The sequence below is a fragment of the Triturus cristatus genome, chromosome 7 (genome assembly GCF_964204655.1).
Source record: "Triturus cristatus chromosome 7, aTriCri1.1, whole genome shotgun sequence".
NCBI classification, from domain to species: Eukaryota; Metazoa; Chordata; class Amphibia; order Caudata; family Salamandridae; genus Triturus; species Triturus cristatus.
The window spans coordinates 1,667,571,304-1,667,596,103 of NC_140590.1; the positions used below are offsets into that span (position 1 = coordinate 1,667,571,304).

The 24,800-nt window shown below is 45.1% G+C and overlaps 1 protein-coding gene across 1 annotated transcript in view; it reads right to left on the reverse strand.

Moving 5' to 3' along the window:
• Nucleotides 1-24,800, reverse strand: part of CDH4 (cadherin 4) — a 1,855,428-nt gene that overhangs the window by 807,105 nt on the left and 1,023,523 nt on the right. Inside the window, exon 3 of the mRNA XM_085619784.1 lies at nt 241-473. Within this exon, the coding sequence (XP_085475910.1) occupies nt 241-473 (233 nt within the window). The remainder of the gene's footprint in view (nt 1-240; nt 474-24,800) is intronic.

Here is a 24,800-nt window from a genome sequence, read left to right on the forward strand (position 1 = left end):
TGCGCCTTTTGCAAACCCCACCTACCAGCCGCGGCCCGTGCATGTAAGAGTGGCGAGGCCCAATGAGGTGGATTTTGACGGACAATGATAAGGGAAAATGTGTTATTTATTTAATTTTCCCTCATCATCAACCGTCGAAAAAAAAACCCACTGGGCCCCACCACTCTTACCTGCACGGGCCGCGTATGCCACCTACAGACATGAGTACACGGATTTGCGAAATGTAAACATACCCCTTACCTTATGAGCACTTTGGTTTGATTTCTTCTCATCTACCAATAGTCGGATGGCAACCTCCCACTTCTCAGGGGTCTGGTTGTCCTCAGCCTCTGCGGCCACCACAAACACCGCTTGCTTCGATGAGATGTATACTCGGTGGACAGCGAACACAGTGCCATCAGGGCCCACCTTGAAATCGGCGTTGTTCGTCTCAAACCCGATGCTCATGGTGGTGTTGCAGCTGTCAAAGCGCACTGAAAAGAGACAGCAGAGAAGAAGTTGGCATTGGACCTGATGATCAATAAATATGAAGTAGGCATTTCACTTCCAGCAGTGAGCCAAGACCAAGACCTCCAGTTCACATAGAACATGTCTACAATGTTCCATGACTTTCTGTCATGAGTGTTTAGCAAAGACGGACAATATTGCCACAGGAGAGCCAAATCCATGCCAGATGTGTATGATAACTGTCGATGTAAATAATTCCTCTTAGATTAATCGTAGGAAATGTATTCTGTAGCGACATCTTGTACATCTGACATGACATCTGGGCCTCATGAGTCAGCATTGCTCACCTGTGCTGTACATGAGCTCAATTCTGTTCCATGAAATCCCAGGTGGGAACTGCACACTTGCTAAATACTGACAGCACTGGGTGCGGTACATATAGTTTAGACAAAAGATGCCATAAAAGTTACAATACAATAAGATAGAATGCTGTCAGACTATTGTTCAGGCACATAACCATACAAAGTACATTAATTTAAATTACATGTAAAAGGTAGCTCAGCCAAACAGTTTAATACAATTTTTCCTTCCAAAATGTGGTAAAACGATCGATAGAATTTAGTGGATTAAGATCTTGTTTGAATACATATATTATCCCTTCTACAAAAAGAGGTATATAAAATGAATTCCTAAACTACAGATTTCCACTTAGTTCCATAGCATGTGGGATTGCGAGCAGAAGTTCCCACTTCTAATGAAATGTAAAAAAAAGTCCCATATTATCGGTCCAACCCCACCAGAATCCTTATGAGGGCTCAGACTCTAATTAATTCTAGATACCCACCTAGTGGTGCTTTACTTCCAATTCATTTATAGCCCAGAAGGATCCCCTAGGATGGACGGATGTTAGAAGTTATCAAAACCTAATAATTATACAAAAACCTCCTTGTGGGTCCGCTATGTAAACAATAAGGCTTGTGCACCACTGTATTAAATTGATGCACTATTACTGCACTTCTCTGAGTTTCAGACCTCAGAATGTAAGATAATCATCAATTATCGCACCATGGATAGTCCTAAATAGGGATTTTTCCACAGGAGATTGAATAATCTTTTTTAGGTCTCGCCTAGCGTTGCAGCGCACATGCGCTGCACTCTCTGGCGAGACATATTGTTAATAAGGAGATTTCAGAAGGGGACTTGAAGTCCCGCCCCTCTTTTTCATTGGCTGGCGTCACCGTTTATGCTAAACGGTGGCCTGCCATTGGAAATAAGGTTTTTTGTTGCCGCCCTTTCCCCTTTTCGTCCCACCCATCTGGACTGGATCGTCTGCTTCACGGCTGTCGTGAAGCAATTTCTTATCTAAAGTATGCGTGTTAATATAAACCAGCAAAGGATCCAGTCCGGATTGGCCCTCCTAAAAGGAGGAAGGGCTGCAGGCAGGTTTAACGCGCACAAAGCTTTAAGCTTTCCTTGCACGCAGGACTGCCTTGGTTGCTTCACAGATCCTTTGCAAGGCCTGAAATTTAGCTTGTTGCCTCCTCTTCCATTACACTCAGACCTTTAGGAACCACTAAAGACACGAATTAGAAGAAAATTTCGGAACGATTTAATCACTACATTAGCTTGCCTAGGAAGAAAAACGAAAGCATTGCCAATGTTTGGCTTACGAAATCGTGACGCTGTGGCTGTATTAGGGCATGTATGCCACGACACCTAGAGAAAGGTACGGATTTGTTATCGGCTCCCGGAGGCAGCCGACACGAAGAGCAGGAAAATAAAACAGAAATCCCATGGAATACAAAATATTGTACAGCTTCAGCCTGCCCGCTCCCCAGGCTGTTCTTAGGCCCTGAAATGTTGAAAATAATAATAATTAAAGAAAGATCAGCCTGCCTATTCTACACTCCTACCGTCCCCGCTGTCAGCTTTGGGAGACCGCGCCTTCGTCGTCGGCTGGCCCGCCGATCTGCCTGCAATAGATGCGCCGCGGCCGCCATTTTCAAAGATGGCAGCTTGGCGGTCGCCTCTCCACTGCCAGCGGCATGTCACAGCAGCCTCCAAGCCCCGCGCCTCCCTCTCATTGTGTCCGTGATGCCGCCCCTCTCCGCTTGTCGACACTCCAGCCCAGCCTGTCTTCCCAACGCCGCAGAGGACCCTGCACGATCTCTGCACCCACAAGAGGCAGGTGAGGGAGGGGCCGCAAGAGAAGGGGGGGGATTATATGGGGGGCTGGGGGGCTGTTTCGTGCCGTTCTCAGTTGCTGCCAAAGTACGGGATAGACAACAGTACAGGACGCTGGTTCTCGTTCGGGGGCCTGCTACTCATTTCTGCGAACGTAAGTGCTCCTAGGTTCATGCGCGAGTCCGGTTTACTCGACTCTGATGGAAATATGTAGATTACTGTGGCTCACACATCATCCCCTGTTCTTTCCCTCTTCCCTAGGGGTGTTACAGTGGGGGAATGGAGGCAGGTACAGGACACGGGTGGGGCCAACTCTCAATGGTGATAGGTAACTTTCTAGGTTTAATGTGCTTGAGGCATCCTTAGTGACCACACCATGTTCAGTACAGGCACTTGTCGACTGGATTTCTATTGAGGTGACCGGCTGCTATGCTGGTACCAAAGAGTTATCGCATTTGTCTGTGTCATTTAGTGACTAGACATTGACAGTGGTAGAATTTCTCAATAGGTATTACTTGTATACCACACTTATGTTTCTTATCAGACCTAATGTACGTTGGTGGACAGTGCACCATTTTTAAGCAGGTATACGAATGGACAGTACCTGCGTTTCCTAACAGGGATGCTATAGTTAAGAACGGACAGCGTCAGCACTTCTCAGTAGGAGTGGTATTTAATTATAAGAGATGGTACCACCAGTGCTCAGATGCTAGGCATACTAGCAATACACAGTGTAAGCACAGCTCACTAGACTCTATACAAGTAATGGGAAGTGTCAGCACGTCTCACAAAATCTGCTTGTCTAGTAATGAATACTGATAGCAATTTTCCCCAGGGTCTATATAGTATTGATATGTACTACCAAAAATGCTAATATACTTTTTTACTGCGATAGCACCAGCTCTTCTTTCAGATTGTTGCACGTTGTATGTGGTAGTCCTGCATTACTTAGCATGAGTTCTCAAATTTTAACCTGGCAGTACTTGTACTTATCAATCAGGGCTGCTGTTCTTGTCTAGGACTTAGTGTCAGCACTTCTGTGCTGTACTTTTTGGGCAACAGTATCCAAACTTCTCAGCAGTTCTGCAGTTCTGTTCCTGGAGATCTCAATTGTCTTCAGCTGGGTTTCTAATACGTAAGTGGCTAGTACTAGTTCTGTACAGGACCGACGTTCTTTTAAGAAAACAGTAAGTACTATCTATTGTGTGCAAGGCAAAGCTACTTCGTGAATAATTGTGCCTGGTCCAAGTGTTAGGCACTTTCAGTGACCAAACCTATTGCAAATCCTAAATCAGATTTTTGCATCACGGGATCTTCGTTGCAGCAATTACAGTTTTTTTTTAATTGGATATGTAGCCAAGTCTCCCCAACACATTCACCTTAATGATATGTGCTTAAAATTAACATTTATATCAGCAGCAGGTACCATTGTCGATTCTGTATGGGCATTGTCCTTCTGTTGGAAAGGAATGTTATAGTGTTGCGTACATCGCAACAGTCAGGTGTGAAGGGTGGCGATTGGTTTGTTTCCATGACAAAGGCAATGGGTATTTGACAGTAGTCCCATGGCCACAGTGTATAGTGATTTCCCCAGCCTGGCTGTATGAGAAGAGGCGCTGCAGGTTCAGATTGAGCCTGGTCGTCGCTAGACCGTATTCCCCGCTTGCATTCGCCTCTTGGGCCCGGGACCGCCAGGCGTGAATTCTCTTCCGGCCGAGGGTTACTTTCAGCCCAGTATCCCATCCCTCCAGTACGCTAATGAGTACTAATGGCCCGGCACATCTGGTCTAGATAACGTTTCTTCCTTAACCGTTTTGAAAGCCTTTTGGTAGACCTTTCCTCACGTCGATTTTCAGTCGCAAACATATCACTGAAACCATTCCCAGCGAAGGCCCTTGCAGGATAATATAGATTATTGCTTTTTGGGGGCCTATCATACTGTACGGAGTTAAGTCCACCAAGATTGTTATTGCTCGATTTACATGTTGTAGTTAATCCTAAAATGTAATTTCTCATTTTCGGCTGTATATCACAGTAGGAAATACTTCCTTCCAATGCTTCCATTTTTAGCTCTAACGCTTGAAAAGCTGCATTTTCTTTGCAGCATATCGGCACCCCAGCCTGTGATCCTCTGTTTTCGGAAAGAGACTGGCATTTAGAAAATGAAAGTGTTACAATCTGCTACTTAAAATGCGGTTTGTCAAATGAGCGCATTTTAGCCAGAACTGCATTTTGCATAATTTAAAGCGATGATTGACCAGGGATTTATTTCAAAACCATGGCATATGCGTTATTCCAAAAATAATGCATACTTTATTGTGCAGTAGCGCTGTATCATAGACAGGCAGCCTCTGCAAAGCCCCACAAAATGTAACTGGCTGTCTCAGACCTGTAACTCTTTCAGAAACACAGACCAGATTGTAACGGAAACACTCAGTGTGCTTTCGCCAACATAAGGAACGCACACTCGCTTCTGCGACAGCCCTCGTGTTTTAGGTCTCGCCTAGCGTTGCAGCGCGCACGCGTTGCACGCTGTGGCGAGACATATTGTTAAAAGGAGATTTCAGAAGGGGACTTGAAGCCCCGCCCCTCATTTTCATTGGCTGGCATCACAGTTTATGCTAAACGGTGGCCTGCCATTGGAAATTAGTTTTTTTTTGTTGCCGCCCTTTCCCCTTTTCCTCTGGCCCATCCGGACTGGATCGTCTGCTTCATGGCTGTCGTGAAGCAATTTCTCATCTAAAGTATGCGTGTTATGTAAACAAGCCGTGAAGCAAAGGAGCCAGTCCGGATGGGTAGTCCGAAAAGGAGGAAGGGCTGCAGGCAGGCTCAACGCGCACAAAGCTTTAAGATTTCCTTCCACGTAGGACTGCCTCGGTGGCTTCACAGCTGTCGTGAGGCTATTTCTTATCTTTAGGAAGCGGATCATGTGCGTGTAGTGGCAGATCATGGTTAGGACAGCTTGTTTTTATTACTTTACTGAGTGCGGCGCCCGCTAGGTACACTGTGCTCACTTTATGTATTTATATTTTCGCACCGCGCTCTATTTGTTCTTTTTTAATAAAAACTGTGTCTTTTGGTAAGCGTGCGCACTCGTTTTTAATGTATGCGCACAACTATAACATGAGGTTGCCGCATCATCACCACTCCCTTCCCCTCAGGGCTATGGCAAATTAGCCATTAATTAGTGCTGGTGCCAGGGTCGGGGCTCGTGTAAGAGCGCAGAGCTGCGAAGGTGGCATCCCGGCCACACTGTCCGCTTCAGGCATTCCCGCGGGTTCTCTTGGGGCTTCCCCGTCTGTCCTTGACTCTTCCAAAGGTGCGCGAGCCCCAGTTACATTACACTAGGACACATTCTTTTTTGGTAGGCATGAGAAGATGAACTGATGTGCCCAAAATCACAGGAGTCTCGGCCCCAAGACTTGAACATTATTTCCCAGCTCTGAAGTCGGCAGCTTGGCCGTTCCACCAGAGAGAACGCGAAGGCCATGTTTTTGCCTCCATGAAAGCCCGGCCCACCCCTCCTAGCTTGTTGTTCCCGGATGGAAGCTTGGCAACGATCCTGGTAATCTACAGAGGCACGATGCTGTCCTCTGAAAGTCAATGTGGATGTTTTGCAGACATCCCCGTGAACTTGCTTCCTTTCAGATTTGCACGTACTATTTTCACACATGGAGACGGCTGCGTGTTTCCATCAGAATTCAACTGGTAGGATCTGTGCGTGCACAGACCTCACATTTTTCTGTGAAATGAATTGAACGGTGGCGGCTGAGACATTTGCATTTTTGGAGGAATGTTGAGAAAGGAGCATGGTGGTCTACCACCGCCTCTGGTCCCGGTCACCCTGCTGCTTCTGTCACAATAGGGGCGTGACTTCGCCCCCAATAAGTGGCGTTTTGTTAAGCGGTTTTTGGGCAGCCCATTGGTCGCCATGCCCTTGGCCCGTGGGCTGGAACAGGTTAGCCTGGGGAACGCCCCGTCTCCCAGTTTGCACTGGCTCGAAACGTTGACAACACATTTTTGATTTAATGCCCTGTGTTATAAATTGGTATTTTTTGTGGAAAATGCTGCTGTTGGCGAAATACACAAGAGTACGTACTTACAATATCATCCGAATGCGACTATCGCAATATCGCTTCCAATCACATAAGTGCCCCAAAATGTGCCATTTGTCTGATTTGATGAACGCCCTGCACATCAGTCAGCAAAAAGTGCCTTCATATGTTATTTGAAAATGTCTTATACCGAAAAAGATTCAGGAGGAAGAAAGGAGACAGACAGCATCAACACAAGCACCTTTATAGTGAGATGTATGTATGTATGTATGTGTGTGTGTTGATGTATGTATGAATGTATATATGTATGTGTGTGTGTGTGTATCTGTATGTATGCATGTGTGTGTGTGTGTAAATGTATGTATGTGTGTATGTATTTGTGGAATCGGTGCTGGTCGCCACATGCTGGATTTCCAGGAAGTCCACCATTCACCTGGCAGGGTTTCCTAGGCAACACCGCCCTGTCTCCTTTTGGCCCCGCCCACCTGGACTGGATCTTTTACTTTTACTTCTCCGTGCCTTATTTCCCCCATCTCACGTCTCGTCATTTCTTCTTCTCTCTCTCTCTGCCCCCAACACACTATTTTTTTTTTTTTTTTTAACTTTAATAAGCGTGGCGCTGTCTCGACGGACACCGCTCTATGCAATGGAATAGGTGTTGCTTTTGGTATTGTAAATAACAATGCCTTTTAATTTTTTTAAAGGCATTGCCATTTACAATGTCAATAGCTCAAAATAATGTCATTGCGAGACCTATTGCATTGTAAATGCTTGTTCTGAACCTTCTGGGGCCGTTTCATTGGATGTAAGACGCAGCTGCTCTCTTTTTCCTCAAATGCATTTGTCCCCTGTCGCCATTAACTCCAATTTCAAGAGCAGCCTTTTAGCCACAGCGTGGGCATTATGTAGCTCAAATGTACCCGTTCCATCCCATAAGAGCCTCGAGTGAGTCATTCTACGCAGAGCAGAGCACACATCTGGTCCCTTTCATGAAATGTATCCCTGCAACATGAATTTTCTTCTCTTTTCAACGACAAACCTTCATGCTTATTTCTCAAACGTTTTCCAAACACTCGTGGCGACTAACTGTAAGAAACATGATTGGCACATGGAATATTGTTTCCATTAAGCAAATTTTGCTTGGTAGTTGTCTGTCTGAAAAATGTGCATGAGGCATGAGCATGGCTACAAAAATCAAGCCAAGCATCTCAGTATATTTCCAATACAGTGTCCAAGGTCACCAGGTGGACATTGTTAGCAAGGTGCATGCAAACCTCAATACATGGTCCCCTAGACATTTTTTGCTCAAACCTCCACAAGAAAAACCATATGCACAAAGAGTAAGAGGGCAAAAATCCAAAGTTATATGAATTATGTTAATCTGGAGTCAACCGGCATGAGGCTTGCATACATTTTTTTTGCCTGGACCTAGTTTAACCTTTGCTCAAGGTTAACCTGTAAGCAACCACGGCCATGTGGCTCCTGCAATGGGAGCCTACTGACTCCTCTTGACTGCTAGGAAGCCTCTTGCATCCTCTGCAGAGCAATCACGGCCTGCGCTCCTGTTTATCTTGCAAACAAGCTCACCATCGCTGGTGGTTCTCGCCACCCCTGCAGCCGGGACACCATCAGACTAAGAAGTGGAAAAGCCTTTTGGTCCATGCACTTAAGATTTGCAATGCCATCCATGTATTCACCAGATTACTCTGTCCTTTCTCCAAATCAGGAAAGTGTTGAAGCCACGCCTCTTTAAAGAACACTATATCATTCATGATACAGCAACAGTCCACAACCAGCTACCGCCTACCTCTCACATCACTCCTTCAGTGTATCCTTGCCTTTGCCCCTGTACCTGTTCAGTGACAGAGGGCATTCATTCACTAAGATCATCTTCAACTTTCTGTAAACTTTAGTAGAAGGAGGTTCAGGCGGACTCAACAACTACTGATTTGTTTTATGCAAGTGAGAAAGGAATATACTGATGTGGAGTAATGAGGTAGGTGTGGGCACTGAGTCAGTTGATTAGCCATGGAGTATGCTGGTATGTGGCACAGAGCCAGGCACTAAGCCACTCTGAGCCAGCTCTGCAGGCAAAGGGCACTGAACAGCTACGAACAGGCATGGAGCATTGAGCCGTCTTGTGTACCAGGCATGAGGCATTGAACTAAGTATACTTCCATGAGGCACTGTGCAAGCTGCACAGACATGGGAGACTAAGCCAGGCGTATAAGTATGGGGCTTAGAGCGATCTATCAACGCATGGGATATTGAACCAGGTTAGCAGGCTGGAGGCTCTGCATCTGGCGTCCAAGCATGGGAACTGAACCGGCTATACAGGCATGAAGCTCAGATGCAAGTGTAAAAGGATGTTGTGCAGCTATGTAAGTGCACTGAACCATGTTAGCATGTATGAAGGGCACTGAACCAGACGCGGAGGCATGTGGGCACTGGGCCTCGTGTGCCGGTATGCGACACTGACCAGCTGCAGATGGGTAGGGCATTGTCCAAATGGACAAGGTCTTGAGAGATGGGACAATAAGCCAGGGTCATAGGCATAGATTTGGGGGCATTCAACCAGGTGTACAAAAAGCGACATTGAACCAGGTTTACAGACATGTGTGCTGGCCCGCGTGGAGAGGACAAGGGCAGTGCACCCGGGTCATCATCACGTGCCTCTAAAGCAGTCACGGTCCAGGAGTAGTAGCTCGCGTTGTTGAGCCCGGTGTAAGGAAACACTGAGCTAGATTTAGGGACATGGGACGCTGAAGCTGTTGTAAATGCACAGATCATTGGACAGGTGTACATGCATACGTAGACGTATAAATCACTTAAGCAAGTGGGAGACTCAAGGTGCAGGATTATGCTTAGAGGCACCTGGCACTGAGGGAGGTGAAAGACCTTGAGACAGTAATGTAGGGTAGGTGGCAGGGATGGCTTAGACGTTTTTTCTGTGGGTCTATGAGCTTTAGAGTTCTTCTGAGGGCACAGGACTCAAACTGCAGGATACTTAAGACATGCTTGACCAGCTAAGACCTCTGAACAAATTTATTTTACAACTGCATGCTTCCTGCCTACTTTTTGCCCAACACAAACAGATTTATAAGGTCATTTAAAGTTGATGACAGACCAGTGCTCTCTGATATTATTCCTGAAGACAGACCCCCAAAGCGGGGTGTCCATTTTTAGAAATAAAACAAAGGTCTCCCACTTTCTGGGACATTTCTACCAGTATGTGGGGCAACATTGTGGGCATGACCAGGTATTGCATGTACACAGAGTTTAACATCACTGGTCAGAAAGTAAGACATCACCGGAATGAAGAACAGGCCGCACGTAGAAAACAGAAAAGCTGCTGCTGTCTAGATAAAATAACTATCCTCAAAACTTGCCAAATCAATGAGTCCTTCGGGGGGAGGGGTGGGATGTTGGATCGAATGTTTCGCAGATCCTCTGGTGAGGTCCTCTTCTGTATCTTTTGTATCTACATTTCGTCATATGTCTATATACCAATTACTGGGGTTTGCCCACTGGGTGTTATAAACTCAATAAAATTTGTTTTAAAAAAAAAAAAACATCGAGTCCTTTCTTAATTGTTTATTAATACTGACTCAAGAAGGTTGGCATCTCTACCAGTCAAACTTTCCCGCTGGATGCTGTAACAGCCTTTGTTAGAATCGCCATCTTAGAATGTGTTCACTCACGTGTCGAGCGTACCATGCTGTTACCAGTTAGATGCTGCAAAAAGGGCATCTCCATGTGTCTCCCGGAAAGAACCTGTGGACATGACCTCCCAAGCACTGACATGGCTAGACTTGCGCCCACCAAATTATTCGATAAAATTGTGACTATCTGACGATATCTGAATTGGTCGCCTGAGACAATCACTGTAGGGCAGTAGCGGAATCTCTCGTTCTAAGTGAGTAACTATTAAATGGTGTTTGAGTAAGTTCATTATAGTATGCATGCCCTCCTCTGAAGACCAGGCTTAAAAGCAAGGATATATAGAAAGAACCTTAACAACGTAGACCAACCATATTGATTAAAGTTCTCAAACATTACCTATTGCACGGCACCAAGTAGTTCCGAAGCTTCCTGAACAGCTTCTGAAAATTCACTCATAATCAGTTCTGCAGAGGTGAGCCGTCAGAGGTGGAAAGGGATCTGCCTCCTTTCCAAGGCAAACATTTGCAAAGTTCTGATATTCTTTTGATATCAAACTTTGGTTCTCTTTTGATATCAAACTTTGGTTCAACTCTGCAGGACGACAACGGATAAATGCAGAGTATTAAATCAAATCAGCGGATTTGGATGCTGATCATGAATCGCTACACCATCAAGAAGGAAGCCCCAGTCTAGCTTCCCAGGTGTTTATTAGGGTTTTGTCAAACAAGCCGTGGCAGTCGCAACAATAATGAAATAGATGGGAAGCACTGATTATATCAAAAAAGAAAGTTTGTCCATGACTGCCATCACAGAATATACGCTTAGTATGGATGAGGCTTAAAGGGACAGGAAACTAAAAGCCTTATTCAGAGTTTGGCGGACAGGATACTCCATCACAAGCATGGCAGATGTACCGTTCTCCCTATTACATGTGCATTACAGCCTATGGCCTTTATAACATGGCGTACTGGACATCCATCATGTTTTGAAGACGTATCCCATCCAATAAACTCTAAGTAAGGGCCTAAGTAGTCAGACACATTAACAGATCGAAATCCTACTTTGGATTGGCCTACAACAATTTTTCCCCCAAAATATTTTGGTCAACAAATTCTTTGAATAGTATTTTTTTCTGAAATTTTCTACCTTACACCTGCTTTATTTTTTTCTTACTATTTGTTAATTTGCAAATCTTCACAAACCTTGTCAAATCCATGAAGCCTGAAAGTTAGGAAAATGTTCATAAAGTTGGAGTGGAATATACAAGGGACATGTTTGCACACAGCTGTTTGTAGGCCAGGATCACAAGCTTTCTTCTTGATGCTGTTCTTATCATTTATGTTTCAATTTACATCCATGTTTTGAATGAACTTTTAGTGTTGCTATCTTATCCACTGATTAGTATGACGCCTTTAATAACACAAATAATGTGTTTGTAGTGAGCTGCATTTGGAAAGGCTTCATCGTAACAGGTAAGAGCGAAGAGATCAGATGAATGGAGGACTTCACAACCTACATTTGATGGGTCACTTTGTCTTCTTGTGATTCACCGACACCCAGGGAGAGTGGAAAAACATGTAACAAAACTAGATCCTGAATACCCGTGCTAGGTCCACATGTGCGCCTTTGAGATACAGCATCTTCTACTCTCCTGGCATCACCACCCACCAATCCCCTTCCTCGGGTCAGTCTTATACTGCCCTTCCTCTTAGGACCCTTATCACTAGAGGAAGATACTGCAATCCATGGCCTCTGAGTGACAGCCAGACTGGAGCTTAATGCCCCATCGGCAAAGATGAACCCTATTGTACCCAAGACTGCGTCTTGCTCACACTATACAACAACCAATAAAGAAATAAATAAAGCCAGGGAACGCGGAGAGACCGTGTGGCAAGACAAGTAAGTTTGGAAATGTGCAGACTGCTGGGCAATGCTTAGCGGAAGGATAAGGGAGAAGCAGTAAATATGGAAATGCAATGAATGAATGAATGAAAGGACATTTATAGAGCGCATGGCTACCCGGAAGTGTCCCAGCGCTATGGATATGATCAAGGACCAGGAGGCGAAGTTAAGGAAATAGCAAAGTCTTTAGTTTTTTACGAAAGGCCAGGTGATTAGTAGTTGTCCGAAGAGGAAGTGGGAGAGAATTCCAAAGCTTGGAGGCATTGTAGGAAAACAGCCGCCCTCCGCTTCTAATCCTTTGTATTCTGGGAATTTTTACCAGATGAAGATGGTCGGATCTTAATTCCCTAGTAGCTTTGTAGCGACTGATAAGGGAGGAGTTGATGGGAGCGCCTATCCCAAGTAATGTTTTGTGCACAATGCACAGAGATTTGAATTTAATGCGGTCCCGCACGGGGAGCCAATGAAGGGATTGAATTGCGGGCTTGGCTGATTGTCTGGATGAGGAGACTAAGTATTCTGGCTGCGCAGTTCTGGACTAATTGAAGGTTGGAAATAGCAGATGCCGGGGAGCCCAGATAAAGAGCATTTCCATAGTCCAGTCTTGAAAGAATAAGGGACTGCACCATGACTTTTTTTGCTGAGGGGGGCAGGAGGGGGAGAACCTTGTGAGCCATTCTCAGCAATCCAAAACAAGTGGCTGCAGTTTTCCTGGCCTGAACTCTAAAACTCAGGTCCTTGTCCAGCCAAATGCCCAGGCTCTTGATCTCGGTTTTCGGGGAGGGAGGGAGACCAATAGCGGAGGGCCACATGAGGTGTGGCTGGAAGCAGTGCGGATTTCCTAGTACCATCATCTCCGTTTTTCCCGCATTGAGTTTAAGCTGGGATAGATCCATCCATTTCGAGATTTCTTTCAGGCAAGAATGAAGGTTATTAGCGTGAGGATCAAGAAGATTGAGGGCAACCACTAGTTGAGTATCATCCGCATAAGTCACTATGCGGATGCCTGAGGGGGCTACGATGTCAGCCAGGGGGGACATATAAATATTGAAAAGAGTCGGGCTAAGCGACGAGCCCTGGGGAACCCCGTTGGGCAAAGGCAATGAGATCCATATTGCATTGTCCAGCCCGACAAGGGTACTTTTAATATTTGTGAATTTAGACAAGAACAATAAAGTGGAAACACATACTCTGCAACACTAAAAGCAAGAAAAGGAACAAGGGCTCAGGCTTATCTTAATGCTTGGAAGAAGAATCATCAAAATTGGCAAGCACAAATAAAGGCAAGCACCATAGCACAGTTCAGTGATACATATGATAGTGTCAAGGTGTCAAAGAGTCGACGACGTTTCGATCCCATACATGGAATGCCGGCATCATCATCAGGACATAGAGTTACATGCCTGAGATTGATGCCTGTAGATGTAAAAAACATTGGAGGATGAACAAGGGAAAAGAGAGGTAAATTCAGGGATATAGAGTTAAATGTAGAGATTTAACCGTATACTATGGAGACCAAGGCAGACATGCAGATATAAAAAAAATGTATGTTTACATTCTTCTAGGTAAATATTTGTCCTATTAGTGAAAATGACAGAGGAAGGGGAAGAGACAAAGTCAGATCCAAGGTGAATTAAAGTAGAAATGATCAGTTTTACCGCGGGTGATGATACACGGTGTCCTCGTGACGGTGAGTGACGTAGGAGAGGTAAAGTATCCTTGTGGTGATACTTTACCTCTCCCACATCTCTAACCGTCACGAGGACTCTTTCCCTCGGTTCACCGAGCACAACAGCAATTTCACATCGGTATTATATCATATCTCTCTTTGAAACAAATCGTCTCCAAGACATACCTCTCTCCAAGACAAACTTCCCTCCAACACAACCCTGTCTCCAAGGTGTAATTCTCTTCAAGATAAACCTCTCTCAAAACCATTTCTCCATGTTCCAAACCTCTCTACAAGACGAACCTTCCTCGAGGGCAAACCTTCCTCTTAGACAAACCCCCTCCAAGACATACCACTCTACAGCATGTACGTCTTTCCAAGACAAACTTCGCTCCAAGATATATCGCTCGACAAGACAATCTTCTCGCCAAGGCGCACCTCTCTCCATGACAAACCTACCACTCCCAAGTGCATAACCTCTCCAAGACAAACCTCCCTTCAAGACACACCTATCCCCAAATATATCTCTTCTGAAGTCAAATCTCTCTGAGACATAACTCTGCAGGGCAAATCTCTCTCCATGACGTACCACTCTCAAAGACAAATCTCCTTTGTAGGCATATCTCGCTCCAAGAAATAACTCTCTACGAGAGAAATCTCAGCGTAAAACAAACCTGTCTCTAAGATATGTGCCTCTCCAAGGTAAACATATCCAGAATAAACATCTCTCAATACAAATCTCTCTCAAGGCAAACCTCTTTCCAGAACAAACCTGTCCCCGAGTCCTACCTTTACCCGAAACAAACCTCTCTCCAAACCTATTCCCTCTCCAAGACCAACCTCTCTCAAGGCAAATCTCTGTCCGGAACAAACCGCTCCTCGAGACAAACCTCTCTCCAGAACAATCCTCTCTCCAAAAGAAACCTCTCTACAAGTCAAACCACCCCCCAAGTCCTACTTTCCAACACAAACCTCCCTCCAAAACAATACCCTCTTCAAGACAAACCTCTCTCAAGGCAAACCTCTGCCCAGAACAAACCTCTCACACAACCTACCTCTCCAAAACAAAACTCTCCAAAACAGTCCTCTCTCCAAGACAAACCTCTTGAAGCAAACCCCTTTCCAGAACAGACCTCTCTCCAAAGACTTACTTTTCTCCAGAACAGACCTCTCTCCAAAGACTTACTTTTCTCCAGAACAAACCTCTCCCCAAAACAATCCTCTTTGAGGCAAACCTCTTTCCAGAACAAACCTTTCCCCAAACCCTACCTTTACACGAAACAAACCTCTCTCCAAACCTATTCCCTCTCCAAGACCAACCTCTCTCAAGGCACACCTCTGTCCGGAACAAACCGCTCCTCAAGACAAACCTCTCTCCAGAAAAAACCTCTCTCCAAAGCAAACCTCTCTCTAAAAGAAACCTCTCTCCAAGTCAACCCCCCTCCCCCCCCAAGTCCTACTTTTCTCCAAAACAATCCTCCCTCCAAAACAACACTCTCTCCAAGATCAACCTCTCTCAAGGCAAAAATCTGCTCAGAACAAACCTCTCACCACAACCTACCTCTCCAAAACAAAACTCTCCAAAACAGTCCTCTCTCCTAGACAAACCTCTCCTGAAACAAACTTCTGTTCAGAACAGACCTCTCTCCAAAGACTTGACCTCTCTCCAAAACAATCCTCTCCCCAAAACAATCCTCTCTTGAGGCAAACCTCTTTTCAGAACAAACCTTTCCCCAAGCCCTACCTTTACCCGAAACAAACCTCTCTCCAAACCTATTCCCGGTCCAAGACCAACCTCTCTCAAGGCAAACCTCTGTCCAGAAGAAACCGCTCCTCAAGACAAACCTCTCTCCAGAAAAAACCTCTCTCCAAAGCAAACCTCTCTCTAAAAGAGACCACTCTCCAAGTCAAACCCCCCAAGTCCTACTTTTCTCCAAAATAATCCTCCCTCCAAAACAACACCCTCTCCAAGATCAACCTCTCTCAAGGCAAAAATCTGCCCAGAACAAACCTCTCACCACAACCTACCTCTTCAAAACAAAACTCTCAAAAACAGTCCTCTCTCCAAGACAAACCTCTCCTGAAACAAACTTCTGTTCAGAGCAGACCTCTCTCCAAAGACTTGCTTTTCTCCAGAACAAACCTCTCTCCAAAACAATCCTCTCCCCAAAACAAACATCTCTTGAGGCAAACCTCTCACCACTACCTACCTTTCTCCAGACAAACCTCTCTCCAAAATAAATTTCTCCCCCTGGCAAACCCCTCTTAATGCAAACCTCTGCGCAGAACAACCCTCTCACCACGGCCTACCTCCCTCAAACACAAACCTCTCTCCAAAACAATCCTCTCTCCAAAACAAACCCCTCTCGAGGCAAACCTCTGTCGAGGACGAACTTCTCCTCAAGACCTACCTTTCTCCATAAGAAACATTTCTCCAAAGCATTCCCTCCATAAGACAAACCCCTCTCAAGGCAAACCTCTGCCCAGTACAGGCCTCTCACCAAAACCTACCTCTCTGCAAAACAAAACTCTTTCAGACAAATCTCTCTCCAGAATAATCCCCTCCCAGACAAACCTCTCTTGGGGCATATCTCTGGCCAGAACAAACCTCTCACAAATAGCTACCTCTCTCTCCAAAACAATCCACTCTGTGAGACGAATGTCTCTCCAGAATAATCCCCTCCCAGACAAACCTCTCTTGGGGCAGATCTCTGTCCAGAAACAAACCCCTCACCAATACCTACCTCTCTCCAAAACAATCCCCTTCTTTCCCAAACCCCTCTCCTCACAAACCCCGGTCCAGACAAGACCGCTCTCCAAAGCAACCCTCTCTCCCAGACAGCCCTGGCCTCAGACCGGCTCACAGCCCAGCACCGCTCGGCGCCTGCAGAGAGAGAAAGCTCTCCCAGCGCGTGGATGCATTAACAGCACATTACGCCTTTTCATGTGCGCGTGCTGCTGGAAAGTGTCACCTAAAGCGGCAATAAATCGCGCGGCCTCGGCAGCGGGTGTCGCGGGCCCTGCTGCTGAAAGCCATAGATAAACTTACTCCGTATTTATAAAAATGGCGGGATCTGAACAATTAAAGGGGGGAGGGTTCGCTCTTAAGCAATTCCGCTGTCACATTACTCATGATTTAATTACTATTTATTCTGAAACCTGAAGAAAGAAAAAAGGCTCCTCTTTGATTAAGTGGATGTTTTCTCGCTGTTCGACTTCACGCGATGCTTGCCTGGATGTAAATAACGTCTTGACTGGCACAGCGGGGACGTTCAGTTTACACCTCCTCGGCTTCTGGATCGCCTCTCTGTGACGAGAGTGATGTCTTAAGCTTCGAAGGCGCGTACAATCATATACCATAGAGGCGCGCATTCAAAGTGAGTTCCTGTGGCATCCCCACGCCGTACCCTCAACTGCAAAATTACCACAGATTATGTATATCTCACTCAATCCGCTGGTTTGACCGAGTTCTCAAATTTCCCAGATCCATACATAAGTAGCTTATCCAGTCCAAGTTCTTCTTTGCATTCTGGGATTTGTAGTCCTGGATTTATAATGGTATATACAGGACAGAAAACCACAAACTTCAAAGAAAAACATTCAGATGGTGCTCTACTGACACATGAAACTTTGCACCTGGCCTTCTAGTGCGCATGCTAAAGTGTGCCTAGAGGCGTTGTTCAGCATGAGCGCAGGCGTTGGTTGCGGTTCAACAGAATTGTATTTCTGTCAATCCTTCATAGGCTGAGGTTGAACAGTGGCATTTATGGAGGTCATCTATTGACTGAGCTTGAGCAGAGTGACATGTATGGAGATCTTCCATTGGCTGAGGTTGAACAGAGTGGTATTTCAGGATAACTTTCATTGGTTAATGAGAAACAGAGTGTAGTCTTGAAGATATTTTATTGGCTGAGATTAAACAAAGTGTTATTTCTGAAGCTCCTCCACTGACTGAGGTAGAACAAGGTGGCTTTTCTGGAGATCTTCCATTGGCTGAGGTTCATCAGGGTGGTATGCCTGTAGCTCAATAAAAGGGCTGAGGGTGAACCGCACTGTATTCCTGACGAACCTTCACTGGCTGGGTTAACACAGGGCATTGGGAATGATTTAGATTTTGGCGGACAGGTTATTCCATCAGAAAAATGATGGATAACCCATCCACCTTATTAAATGTGTATTGTATCCTACGGCACATGTAATAAGGCGGACAGGATATCCGTCACATTTGTGATGGAGTACCCGTCAATGAAACTATAAAACAGGTCTTTTGTTTTGGCCCTCTTCCATTTGCTGGGATTAATAATAGAGTATTTAGCAAACTTTTAGATAGATAGGTTGGCAATTCCTGTGAGCTTCCATTAGTTAAGGTTGGAAACTGTGGTAGTGCTGGCACAGGTCCATTGGTTGGGGTTGAAATTTGCGTATTTTGTGGAAAGCATTATTTCAGCTTTATTGAATACACTGGTATTCATGGTGAATCTCTAGTGGCTGGGGGTGAACAGACTGGTATTTATAGAGCTCTTCCATTGTCTTGTGGTGAACAGAGCAGTGCCTAGGGTGATTTCTGTTCGCTACTGTTTAATTGGCTGTTATTGAACATAGCAGTAGTTCTGGTGAATCTTCATTGGCTGTGGATGTAAAGTGTGATATTTCTAGAGCGCCTCCATTGGTTGTGATTGACTATGGCAGGAGTTCCTGTGACTCTTCATTGGGTGTGGATAAACAGAATGTAATTTCTAGAGATCCTCCACTGGCTGTGACTGAACATAGAGTGTGTTTATGGTGTATGTTCATTGGTTGGGGGTGAACCAAGTGGTATTTTCAGAGATCGACCATTGCTTGTGATTGAGCATAGCAGTATTTTTGCTGAACGTTCATTGGTTAAGGTTGAACAGAGTGGTATTTCTAGTGATCCTCTATTGGTTGTGATTGAATATAGCAGTGTTTCTGGTCAATCGTTATTGAGTGGGGTTAAACAGCATGGCATTTCTGTGGATCCTCCATTGGTTGTGATTAAACAGAGTAGTATTTTTGGTGAATCTTCATTTTGTTGCAGTTGAAAAGAGTGTTGTTGCTGCAGACCCTCTATTGGCTGCAAGTGCGACCACTGGGCTCTGATGGCTCAGGTACAATCCACCATGAGGGACAGAGAAGGTAGGATCACAGACCTTCTGATCACTATGCCATCACCGGTGTGGGCCCCTGAGAGCTTCCTGTTTGCTGCTGGAAGGACAGGCAAAGGGGAAAGAGAGGGAACTTGAGAGCTTGTTCAAAAAGGCATTTTTGGAGTTTGTAAAAACATACTCCTGTAGAATTTTTAGGTCTCGCCTGACCCAGCGCATGCGCTGGTCTGGCGAGACTTATTGAGAGGGCTCCAAAAAGTGCTACCAGGCCAGCCTAGAGCTACAGTGCAGCTTTACCGCGATTACTTTTGGTTTCGCTGCCGCACGGCCGCTTTGCATAGCCAATAGGTCTCGCTTTTGGGACCTTATAAGTATTTAGTTATGCAACTGTTGCATGGCTAAACACTTATAAGGTCCCAAAGGCGAGACCTATTGGCTATGCCAATGCTTGTTTATATGCTCTTACTTGCATTTTAGAAAATTTTAAATGGGAACATATTGGGAATATTCCTATACAATTATTACAAATAGAAAGGGACTGTGTCCTCTTTGCACTTTTATTAAATAGGGAGTTGGAAGTTTCATGGCTGATCAACAAACATGTGTAAGGACATGAAAAAGAGAACTTCAGGAGTATGCTTTTACATACTCCAAAATGCTTTTCTGAATAGGACTGTTGCTTCCTCTGTAACCCCAGAGACTGGGGGCAGCAAGGGAAGCCCAACAAGCTTGTGGTAAATCCTGCCACCCATGGTTTTGCTAGATGGATATCCACACCAGTGTTGGATTAAACTCTGTGGAGGCTCCTAGGCTGTCCAAATTTCGGGGGGCCCCCTCACAAATTATATCCTAATATATTTTTAATTTTACCAACCAACAATTTGAATAAACCAATTTTATTACACAAAACTAAACATTAACAATTATTAAAGTTATTAGGCAAAAATTGCTTTAAAAACATTTTTCATAAACAAACAAAACTTTAAATATTCACTTTCCTCAATGTGTTTTTGGTGCAATCTTTCAGGATATCTTGGAAATCTACTTTTTGCAAGATGTTATATTCAGTGGCCAAGTTTTCGTTTCTTTGAGTTGATTAATTTTTTTTTCTATCTTTTGGAAACAATTTAAGAAAGCTTGATTGCAATTTTCTTTCAAGATCCAATCAATATTTTTTTGATCCGTTGTCGCGGGCCCCTAAATGGAGTGGAGCCCATAGGACAGTGCCTACTTTGCTAATTTGGTAATCCGGAACTGATCCACACTAAGCCCATAAGGCGGGATTCGTCAATGTCTGTCGTGGTGATTCATCAGTAGACAAGGCTGAGAGAGCATGAGGTGGACGCAGAGGGATTGGGACCCAATAAACTGGAAAAAAGATTGGCAGAGGAAGAGACTGGACCACGAATGAAAGAATGTGTAGATAGATGGATGAGTGAGAACGGGATCGATCTATAGCTAGGCAGCTGGGCTTAGAGAGCAGGACGATGAACTGTCGATAGGCGAATTAGTGAGTAGATGCATGGCTGGCTAAAGAGGCGCACACGGCACATTACAAATGTCACAACTACAAGTCGCTTCATGACATAAACAGCATTGTAATCAGGAAAAACTGCAAGCTACTTTTCAAAGTTGCTTGGAAGCAAATTACATAATCCGTACGTTTCGTGTAAAAAAAATAGCCATCATTCACCACTTTTATAATGTGGAAATCATGTTGTATAAACACTAACACCGTGTGTGTGTTGAGCATCTCCACATGCTTACGTGTGTGCTTATGTATGTGTGAATTTTTATGTCATTTTTAGGTCTCGCTGAGCCAGCGCTGCTTTGCGAGAAATTTAGTGTGCGGGCTTTCAAAGTGCTGCCACAGACTTTTGGTGGCCTAGCGCTTGCGTTCACGTGCGCAGCCGCCATGTGGGTTTCTGTCAAGGTTCATTAAGCCTTGCGTGCCCTAATGAGCTCTCACTTTCGTGCTTGTTTACAAGCAGTTGCTTGTTATGATCTTTACAAAAAGGCGCAAAGTAACGGGTAGATCCCTACAGACAGTGTTTGTTTCAATTTTTGCAAAGGAATCCACTTACATTTGTTAGAGGATGTAGCTGTAAATACATGCCAATACGCCCGATTCAGGCAGAAAATTCCTGCTTTTCAAGTAAACAACTTTATTTTGGCTGTCTCCCGCCTCAAATTGCGTGTGTCTCAATAACAGTCAATGGTGGAAACACATTCTCCCGATTTTTTTTTCTGATTCCCCCATGGCATAGCCAATAGGTCTCGCCTTTGGGACCTTATAAGTATTTAGCTATACAACAGTTGTTGTTGCACCAAGTATATTGTCCTGCATAATTAAAGACTTATAAGGTCCCAAAGGCGAGACCTATTGGCTATGCCAATGCTTGTTTTGTTTTCCTTTGGTTACGCTTTTTCCCGTAACTTGTGCCCAGTGGAGACTCGTTCATCTAGAAATTGTCTTGCGGGAACAGTGAAACTGACGTGTATCACAGGGCGAGACATAATCTGTTCTCACCTGTGCTGGCATCTCATGGGATTTTTGTATGTAAACTAGTCCCCGAGTACAATCTGAAAAGCTATTACCAAGGAAATGTGTTCCACATAATAAGCATAAGATGTGAAAATTAAATGTATAGATCGAGGAAAAAATCTCGCAATTTCACACACCCCTAATTAAACCCTCAGGTGTGATATTGTGAGGGCTCAATAAAATCTCCTAAGTGACTTGCTTAGTACACATTAAACCATCCCAGATTGGGACAATGAGTGTGAACAAGAAACCCTTATGAGCAGAGGAGGAAATGATAGGGATTCAGGGGAATCCAGGATCCAGGCCCCCCCAGTGACGTATGCTGACTTGACCCCCGTGCCATTTACCATTACTCAGACATGTTGGCAAACTCCTTATGCTCTTCCTGCTTTATGTTCAGGACAGCAACCTGCAGGGGGTGAAAGCAGTGCTTAATTTGTAAAATATTAAGTGCCAGGGCTCTGACCAGGAGGCCACTGCAGCTTGCACCACCCATCGCCATCGTCATCGCTGCCAAAATAACTACTAACCATCTCTCTCGCATGTAAATGCGACAGTAAAGATAATTCCAGGTCCCCAAAGCTAAAGAAATAGCTGGGAAGACCGGTATTAGCAATTTTAATGTATATTGTAGTCTTAAACTACGGTTGTTCTGCTCATCTCTAAATTAGATGAGCAGCGCCACCATGTGGTGGACTGTTCCAAGTATGGTGTTGACAATTAGGTGCCGGTGCTGAGCACCAGAAAGCACCGACTCGGGTGCTTTCTGGTGCACTGGGTGAAAGGTTTCTTATTATGACTTTCAGCTAGGCACAATACAAATGCCTCACTTTAAGGGCCATTGTTGCTCAGTTTGTTCAAATGTTGGCTGGGAACTAGCTTGAAGCTTAACACATTGATTCCAATGCTACGGAGAAAGCAAAGGTGCTTGGCTTGATGTCACTTCACAAGTGCGTACGGGACAAACTATGATTTGGCGGCACATTTTTGATATTCTAGCCCCTGTATATCGGAGATAGCATGCATGGTAAGAACTTCAGATGTACCTGTCTATATCCATTTATATAGCACTTACTCATTTATTTTTCTTTAATATCTTTTATAGCGCCACTCATCCCGACATAGGCAGTCAGATTGCTTTACGTCACAGATATTATACAGAGGTGACATAGGCCTGGGCGGAATTCGTGGAGTGCCATTTTGTGGAACTCTGCAAAGTGACCAAAAAGCTCTGCTGCGCTACGGGGAGTTCTGCAAGCGGCAGAGTGCATTAGGTCGCACCGTTCACACTGATTTTTACAGCAAGGTGTTTGTCTCGTGCTGGAAAATCAGCGCGAATGGCACCATGTTCAGCGCATGAGGGCGCTGCTTCTTTCTGCTGCTCGAGTACATGTTCTACTCGAGTGGCACCTTCCTCAACGCGAACAGAAGGTTTCCCAACGTGAGTGGTGGTGGCCATTCGCAACTGCCCGCATAGAGAAATCTCTCCGGGAGGTGGTCTGGAGTAAGATTTTCCACGTTCGCCAAGGCGAGAGAGGAAAAAACTCTGCTCTGCGAATGGAACTCTGCGTGCTACGCAGAGTGGGGAGTGGGAAAAACTCCATACACTCTGTAAGCGGAACTGCACCCCAGGCCTAGTAATAAATCATACACGTTTTAAGTCAGTACACCAGTAATGTTAAGACAATGAGGGTTACAAGGTGTACGAGTCACATCATCCATACTGGTCATCTTTATATGTTAAGAGTGCCTGGGCTGGATAAACACAAAATGAGGCCTTAAAATGTGTGGCGTCTACAGAACACAGTGATTGGGGTTGTCTGTTCTAATAAGCCTTTCTTAGTACCAAAAAGAATTAGATTTAACATAATTTGACTAATGAGAGATTAAGGTAAAAAAGGTTCTGGTCATATGCCTAGCAGACTGCATGCAGCTCCTTGAAGCCAGTTTTTCACTCATAGTGCTATAATACAGAGACGGCAAGAGGTAACACAAGGCTCTCAACAGCAGCGGTACTAACCCACTGAGCTATTTACTTAACAACTTTTTGTTATTTTACTCTGGAAATTGCTGGGTACATAGAGACTTCTGCAGCACGTTCCATAAGCCTGTAAACTATGTTAAATTGCAGCCTGGTTCTGACCAATTAAATAGAAAAGATTTACAAAAGTGTCCTTTATACCAATTTCTTTGAGGCAGAGTTTACAAACAATAAATGTATGACTTATCTGTCAGATTCCCCTCGACATGACACACACCACCCATTGTGACTCCACGCCCTTTATGCTAACCCCAAGTTACAGGTTTATGGGGTACATTTTTCCGTTTCCAGCACTGTATTTGTGTGGCACAGTAAGTTCATATAAAACCCTTCTGCGTCCCTGCGCGTGCTCTGTATGCTTTCACGTTATGGTGTTTGTATTAAACCCTTGCTTGTGAATGTGTGCACATGAAACCCTCATGTGGGACACGGCGCCTTCAAATTAACACTTAAGGCGTGACTTGACGTGTGCCAAGTGAAGGTTCTAATTTGAGCCGTACACGCATCACGTGACTGTGGTCTGTCCCAGTGAGGGCAGGCCTAAGGGATGCAACCTGGGCACAGGGCCCACAATTCAAAGGGAGACTTATAAAACTTCAACAACAAAAGATAAATCAATTCCAGGTTAGGGCCGTCCGTTCGATATCTGCAGGTTCTCAAAAATATCTACTCCCCAAAATTGTTTTGTTTCTCCTGCAACCCTATAGAGAGCCACCCGGCCACTACGTAAAGGTGTCGCACACAGACCCGGCGATGGCCGTCCTGGGCTGGGCCAAGGGGATCTGATGACGCGAGAACGGTCAATCGGGGTCCAGTGTGGATCTAAGAAAGCAAAGTGTCTGAGATGGAGGACCTCACCCTGATGTCCCCGCCGGTCACCTCGCACGAGCGACAAGGATGGTGAACGAACTCCGCACCCTGGACCTGTGTACAGAAGTTAGAGCAGGGGTGTAACGGAAGTCCCCGCAGCACCCGCAATGCAGCGGGGCCCGCAGGGTTCCTTGTTTTGGAGGGGACCTCCTCACCTCCCAAAGCCATGCCGTTGCATGCCTTGCAGAATGTGGCAATGGCATGAACTAAGAAATAGGTAAACGCTCGGGAAAGACACTCCGCCACCTGCAGCATAGTGGGTACCCCAATCCTTTAGGGGGACCCCATGGATCCCAAGACC